Raw genomic sequence first — 9,527 nt, 5'->3', positions numbered from 1 at the left:
ATCAAAAATAATTAATTATGAAATAAACATGCCGTATCAAGGGATACAGGGAATTGGCAGGTGACACCAATGTACAAAAGGACGCCTGTTTATATAAACACAATATATTTGCTTGTGGTTCGAATTTACTTTCAATTTACAGACTTTTTGACTTTTCAGAGTTTTGTTTATTTACATGTTCTACCTTTTTCACAAACAAATAAAGGATCAATAGTGTTAAGGCTTTTCTTGAATTGACTAGGTACTGAGCTTTGAGGTACAAGTCAAGTCTTGAGTCTTACCTATCGATTCCAAGAATCTCCATCTCTGGAAAATAGTAAAGTCAAAACTTTAGTTTTCTACTATTGATATCTTCAAATTCATAACTGAGAATACTAATATATTAATGAATTTTTAGAATGATGTATTATGTATGTTATTTTTAAGTAGAAATAAACATTTACTGAACCTTAAAATACAAAAATAAGAAAAGAAGAGTCCAAAATTATGAAAATGTAATCAACAGTTATTTATTTAAATATTTGGTAATATAAGAAAAACTTTTGAGCACATACAAAGGTTTATGTTTGTATATGTATAATAAATATGGGTTTTAACATTTTCCACATCCTTTTTGACAAAATTGACGGATAAAACTATATCCACAATATGATTTTAGACTTGCACAACTCTCATCAGCAATTTATTCTCACATACTAAAAAAGAGATGATTAATTAATTATTGAATACAAAAACAAAATGTAAATCACATACCACAATTGAAGCAGGTCTTTTTACAATGTTGGTTAATATACGAGTGTTTTCCACAATAGGATGTATAGCGGCTACAATACTTAAATTCGTCAACACAAGCTGTAAAAAGAATAAATAATAATTATTTATTTTAAAATTTTGTAAATATTTCTTACGCTTAGCAGTTGTAGTTGTTGGTGCAGGTGCTAGAGATGAAGCTGTGGGTTCTGGAGATGTAGTAGAAGCTTGAGCTGTGACAGCATCTTGGCATTCATAGGCTGCTTTGGTCTTTTGAACATCCAAATCACTCATTCCACTTCTATTTGGAATGCGAGCAGTTGTCGACTTTTTCAATGAAATTGTGTTTTGACCATTAGTTGAAAAGCTAATAACAGGGAAAATGACTTTTTTAAATTAATAAAATCTTATATGGTTTTTGGTAGACCTTACTATGTAAGTCCATAGTGCATAATTGATCCATAATCGTAGGCCATTCCAAAGGTTGAAGCTCTAAATCCAGCATAACAATTGTCATATTGATCAATGCCTACATTTCCACAGTATGGAATAGTAGCAGCTTCATTCTCCCCAAGAGCTCTCCAAAAGTTGCTATAGGTTCCACTTCGTATATTTTCCCAACTAATTTTAACATATTGGTCTCGATCAGGTCTGGTTTGCTCATGGGCAAATCCAAGGATGTGGAGCAATTCATGAGCAATAACGCCCAAATGCTTATTAAAAATTCAAAGTTATTGTCGATCATAGTTTTTTACATAATGAAAATCGTTTTACCACACAGCCATTCCTCTGTAAGTGAACGACACTTCTTGATCTCCTACTATTGTAGCCAAGATTAGCATAGCATCCATCTCCGCCAGTGAAGATATCTACATAATTCGCTTCATTTGTTCTTTCAACAAATTTGACACATGTTCGATCCGAAATGTGCTTAATAGAATCCATGATAGTTTGTCGTTGACTTGAAGAGAAACTTGAGCTGATTGTGTATGGAACAATTCCATTGGGCCATCTATTGCTTCGTCCTCCAATAAAGTTCCTTGAATACATAGCAGCTCTGTCATGGGCATCCACCAAAACTCGACAGCTTCCCTCATCGGAAACATTTTCATCACTCAAACAGAGTGAAAAGAATAATGAACTCAATAGCGTTATTACTAAATGCTTCTTCATTGTGATCAATTGAAAGCGGTCTGTAGCAATTCAAAAGATTTTGATTAATATATACCTTTTTTCTATATTTTCAAATAGATACACAAGTGTTTTTGACACCGTTATTCCTTTACTTAAAAACTAAATAAAAATCAACCTATCAACGTAAACAGGATTATAATATACAAATTTCAATACGGAGAAAATAATTTTGTCTATGGATACGAATAAATTGTTTTGTTATTTACAACTCTGTGTGAGAAAAATTTCATGTGAAATAGTTCTAATACATTCAAAATTTGCTTTTTTTAAATTTAAAATTTAGTCTTTTATCTCACAAAAGGCATAATTTTATAAAATTATATCTACTGATATAGCCATCATTTGACTGGTGAAATTTTGTTTCTTTGGTACAATGACTGAAAAAGAAAATATTAAATATGAAAGAAACGTCAAGGCGGTACCTCAAAACAGCCCCAACCTTTGGGGTGTAAATGAGGGGTTGTGAGGGTCTCTTAGGAATTGCTTAAATAGAGCTTTGGAGTGGGTTTAAACTAATTTTGGAACCTGATCATACTCAAAAGACCCCCAACTTTTTGGCAGGGAGGGGCATATAGGGGTTTGCAATGGGGTTTTAATGGTTGCTTAAATTGTAGTGGTGAATTTTATAGCAGTATCCAAAAATAGCCTGAACATTTTGGTTTTATAAGGGGATTTATGGGGGAGTTTATATAGGAGTGGTGGTAGTGGGGTTTGTTTCAGGTGAGAAATGTCTGAATAGGATATACTGCAACACCATTTGGATGAGCCCTATTTTTTCTACGATCGACGATTTCTCCATTCAACGTTTAGTCAGTCGACGTTTTGTCCACGAACAGTTTTGACGTTCCAAAATCAGCTCCTAAGCCCGCGGATTTATTTCTTATGGAATCATCAAAACCCCTTAAGCCCATTAGCAAAGTAACAGAGCTGAAGAACAGCTCTGGTGACAACTTTTTTAAAACTATTGGATCACATTTCAAATCAAATATTGCAATATTCGACATACCATTGAATAGAAGAACTCTAATTGGGTTGATTTTTTCTAGGAAGGAGTTTATTTATTGCGCTAAAAATATATCAATATAAAATGGCTCCAAAAACTTTGAACAAGTCAATTAGAATTACTTCACCAGAACGCACCTTACTTTGTACTCTCTCAATTTTATCTGGAATATTTCTACATATATCGGGAATGATCCTCCCTTCAGGAATCTTTTCTTTTTCATACCAAGCTTATCATTTAAAATAGGGTCCATTTGGACTACAACAACACCAGAAAGGATTCTATAGCTTTAATTAAGAACATAAATTAGTCTCTAGTTATTGACATTCGTAGGCAAACCTTTGTTGGGAATCAAGGCTAAACTGCCTTTTCTCAATGACTTCGGAAAATACCCAATTATTTCCTTGGTCTTTCCTATCCCAACCAGATAAGGAACAAACCCATCCATGCACCGATGAAATTTTTGTCATTAACACCATCAGGCTCCGAAGCTTTCCCACATTTTTTATAAAATAAGTTATAACTTCTTTGCTAAAAATCGAGTGGTTACTTGATTTTGAACGAGGATAATTATCTCTCTCATCACCAAAGGTCTTTTGGAAGTGTAACTAAAAAAGATTCAATATCTTCCGAGAGTCTATAATAATATGGCTTTCATTGATAGTTTTTCTGATGACAGATGTAGAACGCCGTTGTTTAGGAAGAGAGTTTTTAATCTTTTACAGGCGTAATTTTCTGTGTCAATTTTTCCTTTATATTCCAATTCAGCATTTCTGACAATAGAAATGAGTTTGTAGTATCTGAAGTAATAATACTACAAATAAGGAACCTTTTCCCAGCATTTCTCAATATATTTTTGAAATGACATTTATATCTTACCTTTTTTACGAACATACTCTAAAGAAGTAGATTTAATTGTACGAAACAGAACGTCTGATGATAAGTTTAAAAAAAAAATTAAATGAAGGTTTAAATTTATTAGTAAAACGAACGTCAGGTTTGTTGATAAATTTTTTGTCTCAAACCTTTTTCTAGGTCTACAAAAACGGAAAATAATTTCAATAAGCTTATCATCTGAATCCAGACGTGGGCGTTAAATAGTATATTTGTTTTGTATAAGATAGATGAAGAGGCAAAGGCTAAATCGATTCAAGAAGCCTTCTGGCCAATTTTTCAGGACACAATGTCTTCTGGGCTTAAAATTCTAATTATGTCTCTCAAACTCGGTTATTTTATTAACTTAATAGAGTTTTTTGATTGGAGTACCGACCATTTTTATATTGGAAGTCAACACTTCAATCTCTTATGATCAATACAGGATAAAAGTCATTCATAAAAACTTTGATAATAGATTGAAAGAAATTACCACCCCTTTTTGTTGTTATAAAATTTTATCGCTATCAACAGCCCTTGATAATTAATTAACGGTTCACTATAAAATGATTGTGCTCAAAAGGTATCGGACCAAAACGTTGGGGTAATATCTTTGCATGGTAATATTGCTGTGTACATTATCATTGGGAGACAAAAATGTCGTGAGTAATATCATGGTGAAGAATTATCATTGTGAGCAACATGATTATGAGCAATTTCATTGCAAGACAATATTATTGGGTATTGTAATATATATTATATTCGGACAATAAAACTATTGAATGATGAAGAAACATGACATGATGGAAACTTCTTGATCTGGGCTTTAAGTTGTGTAAGGGAATGCTGGGCCCCCAGGTAAGATAAATTTACCCGTTGCGGCTTCCTGAGCATCAAGGTACCCTTCTAATATTCCAAAATACACAATCGCCACGTTTTAAGCCCCAAGGAACCCTTTTAGCATGCTATAATACACCCCGGTCCAAGGGTTGTCCTTGCCAAATCTGTTTGATATGTTTGTAGGAGTTCGACTTATTTAGATGATATTAAATATTCATCATAGTACCTTCTATTCTTTTTCCTTTTTATTTTCGTATAAAAGAATGATCACTGTTACCCAGTTAAAATAAAGATATTTAAATCTTAACGTTTGTGACCCCGACGTGATATCATGCCTCCTAAAAAATCTCATTCTGATGGTCAAGATCATGAAGACAATGTCTCTTAGAGCAAACAAAACTACGTAGCGGAAGAGGTCAACAACTTAACTCTTGCCGTAGCAGAACTACGTCTACGAATATTTCCATTGTTGAACACTCGTCCGCTTCGCTTCCTATCAATCTTGTGTGCAAAAATATCTTCATAACACGTCCAAATTTACTACATCTATAGCAAAAAAGTATACAAGGTACTATGGTTAATATTTAATATCATCTAAACAAGTTGAACTCCTTCACTACTTAATCTTAACATGTACATGCTGAACGTTTTAATAAAAACAATGAAAAACTATATAAACTCTTTGGTAGTCCTACATAAAAACATTGATGAATGAAATCAATTTTTAAACAAAGTCGTACATTGGAATACTTTTGATTAAAATTTAATATAAATATATACTGGTCAGTAGCCATAATGAATAGGGAAACAAATACGGTGTTCATTCATTTGAGAAACATTTATTTCAGCGCGAGGATCAATTTAGCAACATTATTTGAGTAGGGATTGATTTCGGCAAGCTTTATTTAACCCACATTTTCATATAGTAAATGTTATGATATAAATTATGTCATTATTAGACGGTATCACCCACTAGAACGGTGTTCAACGGTGTTTTAGGATGTAAGAAAGGTAATGCAATAAAACTCCTTATTTTAGTTAGTATATCTTCGTTTCCAATTTGTCGTAGCCCTGACTTCAGAACTTGCCTCCACAATGACTGACTCAAATGAAAGAAAGAAAAACATCCAACAACTTTAGTCAAAGGTAAAGCATCCTTAGTTGTAGATTAAGTGTTTAGTTCAAAATCAGTTGATACACCAATGGGATTAAATGCAACGATATATACCTTCCTCATTAATCCATCCCAAAATCTACTGTATTTATCATGACTTTTGTTTGAAAGAAGTTGCATATACACATGGAATTATTGTATCCATGACAAGTACGTCTACTGTAAATGATTGATAAAATATAATAAGACTAACTTTAAAAATTACATTCACAAACCAATGATGTATCTGCTCATTATTTCCATACTCTTTTTTAGTTGAATTAATAATTATTCGATTTTCATCAATTTATCCTTAATCAAACAATAAAATAGATTCTTCTAAGTTTGTAACTCTAAGGTTAGCTGGGGTTTCAAATCCACCCCTATACTCTGGCCAGGCGTAGTAGAGTAATTTCTCTTTATTCGTCTTATGCCATGCACTAAATTTATAATTTTTCCTAATGAGAGTGGAGTTTCATCTCCGATATTTTAAACAGCACCCCTTAAATATCCCAAGGTAGAAATTTTTTGGAAAAAAAAAAAAATATCATGCCCTCAAAATATAATCCTGCCACTGATAAGGCAAATTATTCAGTTATTCTACATTTAATGAATAATTAAGAATATCATTTGCCAAAATTTGATAGCCATTGGAATATAGTATATATCACTTTCGAATTTATAAGAATTGTTAATGAGTAATTCCTCGTTAAAAAAGATTAATGCTACCTATTTGAAAGTGCTAATTCCTATAATTCATTATCTCTGGAAATTTTGAAAACCTAAATATATAATTTTTTATCTTTGTTGATATTCCCCACGATTTTAAATATATGTTCTGTTTTACAGGAGCATGATGCATTACTTTATTTGGATACCCAATCATTTTAAAATTGAAATGGGTACTATCGGCAGCATAGTGCAAGAATATATCGCTGTATTAAAGATTGCGGAGATGGACCTTAAACTGCATCGGGGCTCACCACTTCACCTGTACAATCTGTTGGCCAGATTGTATTTTGGCATATTAGAAGGGCACCTTGATCCTCAGAGAAGCGGTGGAGGATAAATTCAACTTGCCTTGAGGCCCAGCAGTTGAACTACACAGTTTGTGGGCCAGGGTATATTATATCAAGTAAAGGGTTCCTTGGTGCTTAGAAACGCGGTAGAGTTTAAACTGTCTTGAGTCCTACCACTTTACCTGTACAACCTGTAGGCTGCAGTGTATTTTGGGATACAAAAAGGGAAGTGGCAGCGGATAAATTCAACTTGCCTTGGGGCCTAGCAGCTCACCTAAAAAACCTGTGGGCCAGGGTGTATTATAGCATATTAGAAGGGTTCTTTGAATCTTAGAAAATCGATGGCGGCGGAGTTTCAACTGCCTTGGGACCCAGCACTTCACCAGTACAACCTGTGGGCCAGGATGTACCTTGGGATATTAGAAGGGTACTTTGATGCTCAGGGAAGTGCTGCAAATAAATTCAACTAGCCTTGGGGCCCAGCAGTTCACCTTCATAATCTGTGGGCCAGGGTATATTATAGCATGTTAGAAGTGTTCCTTAGTTCTTAGAAACGTGGAGGCGGTAGAGTTTAAACTACCCCGAGGGCCAGCACTTCACCGGTACAATCTCTGGGTGAGAGTGTATTTCGGAATTTTAGAAGGTTCCTTGATGCTCAGGAAAGCGGTGGGGGATAAATTCAACTTGCCCAGCACTTTTACTACAAAACCTATGGGCCAGATTACAAGGGTTCCATCCTGGTATGTTTCTTCATCATTCAATAGTTCTATCGTTCGAATATAATACAAATTGCAACAAAATTACAAACGATAATATTGTCTTGCTATGAAATTACTCACATTCATATTGCTCAGATTAACATTTTTGTCTCCCAATGATAATGTACACAACGATATTACCACGCAACTATATTATCCCAACTTTTTTGTTTGCAACCTTTTTACTACAATCATTTTATCAGACACATAGTTTCTCAGAATGATTTTGAAACTAGAGAAAGTATTCCCCTATCCATACCAGAGCCTATGAAAAAGTAATAATAATTACAAGGAAAAAAATAGACAGTTCTACGTACAACATGCTGAGGTAGGATCCCTTTACATCTCGACAAATAAAAACTGTTTCCTACGCGTATAATAATGCCTCTGAAAAGCAAATAAACAAGAGGTTTATGTGTTAAACAGAATAATTATATATAATTATAAGTAAGTAGTACACTAAATATACAACTTGACAACAACAATTTATCTAACGTCTATGATTGTAGGTATGAGACACAATTGTTCACTTTTACACAAGGATCTGAAGGATTGAACACATTTCGCAGTATGCTAGATATATCCTGTTTTGATTATTAAAGTTGTTTATTAATTGAATTGACAACGGTGAGTCATTCATATTCCATATCCATTGTAACAAATTTGATCAATGTATGACTTATGTACTTCTTAAAAAGTACAAGATACAAAGTTTTCATTACATTACGTAAGAAATCAAAGATAAGATTTTTTCATTACCAAGGCACGTCAAATTTGTTTTCGATTCAAATTGCTCTTTTGTTTTTAAACGGCCATCTCGCTAAATGAAGTAAACTGTGATAAAATAGATGTATCCAAACTTTATAACTCAAATATTCATTATTTAAAAAATTTGTCCCTCAAAAGTCAGTTTTTGTGATCAAGTAAAGTATAAACTAAAAAGGTTTAAAATAAGACGAATGTGCAACATGTTCTTAAATGTTTACAACTACAAAATAATCAGTCAGGTCCTAGAGCCAAATAAAAGTATGGTCACGAAAATGTTATTAATAAATATTTAGTTTTGATTTCTTTTAAATACTGTATCCTTAGGATCATTAGGCAAATTAAACAAACCAATTGTAATAAAAGAAAACAAATACATTAATGGAGATGGGGTCATCTAATCATTTGTGAAATATAGGATCAGATCGGAATATTGAATCGAAAAATACTTAGTTAAATAATATTGGATCGGAATTTTTTTGACATAAGCTTATGTCTAGTTTTAACATAATTGTAAATATACTAACGCATCGTTTTCTTTTCCACATTCATGTCCCATTGGTACCTGCTGTCTGGGACGGAGAGGAGACATTATGCGTTATAGCTAAGGGTGATAAATTTGGTAAGAATAGAAAAGCGTGCGAGGAGAAGAGAAGAAATACTTATGGCATCATTGATTAAATAATATACATCTTCTATCAATCAAGAACGTTATCAATCCTGCCTTTATTATTCAATATTAATATAATATTAGATGGTGATAGTCGATAGAGAACTGAATAAAATGCCTAAAATAACGTCGCCTTCTGTCTGGATTTCTGAAAATGGAGGCCCAGGAATTTGGGAATTACCTATTGGATGAGAAACAGATGTTTTGTCGGATTTGTCGAAATAAATGTGCCTTTAGTCTCCTATCTAGAATTATACACCACTCATTATCCTCATCTCATATCAAGAGCATGGATAGTCATCTAAAAAATCAAGTTAATGATGAATACATCAAGTCAGACTTTAACTCTGATCTCACAAAGATGCTTACTGCATGTAATATACCCTTATCCATTGCTAATCATCTACGTTCAAAAAATTTATGGAGAAATACACGGGTAAACCTATCCCTTCCCGAGGAGCCATCATTAAATTAATGGAGGATGTTGGTACTGAAGTCATTT

The 9,527-nt window shown here is 33.2% G+C and overlaps 1 protein-coding gene across 1 annotated transcript; it reads right to left on the bottom strand.

The window, feature by feature from the left end:
• Nucleotides 1-484: 484 nt before the first annotated feature.
• On the bottom strand, nt 485-1,948 carry LOC121131070 (low choriolytic enzyme). Its single transcript, XM_071893905.1, has 5 exons — nt 1,525-1,948; nt 1,183-1,463; nt 909-1,117; nt 754-852; nt 485-695 (listed from the first exon to the last, which is right to left on the bottom strand). The coding sequence occupies exons 1-5, from the start codon at nt 1,921-1,923 to the stop codon at nt 655-657; spliced, it is 1,029 nt and encodes a 342-aa protein (XP_071750006.1). The 5' UTR covers nt 1,924-1,948; the 3' UTR covers nt 485-654.
• Between the last annotated feature and the right edge of the window lie 7,579 nt (nt 1,949-9,527).

This window comes from Lepeophtheirus salmonis, unplaced genomic scaffold (genome assembly GCF_016086655.4).
Source record: "Lepeophtheirus salmonis unplaced genomic scaffold, UVic_Lsal_1.4 unplaced_contig_16468_pilon, whole genome shotgun sequence".
In the NCBI taxonomy this organism is placed as follows: domain Eukaryota; kingdom Metazoa; phylum Arthropoda; class Copepoda; order Siphonostomatoida; family Caligidae; genus Lepeophtheirus; species Lepeophtheirus salmonis.
This window is presented reverse-complemented; position numbering and strand designations above follow the sequence as displayed.

Coding starts and splice junctions, on each gene's coding strand:
- LOC121131070 (XM_071893905.1), bottom strand. CDS start 1,923: ATGAAGAAGCATTTAGTAATAACGCTATTGAGTTCATTATTCTTTTCA. Junction 853..908: donor AACAACTACAACTGCTAAGC/GTAAGAAATATT, acceptor TTCTTTTTACAG/CTTGTGTTGACGAATTTAAG. Junction 696..753: donor AAAGACCTGCTTCAATTGTG/GTATGTGATTTA, acceptor TCTCTTTTTTAG/TATGTGAGAATAAATTGCTG.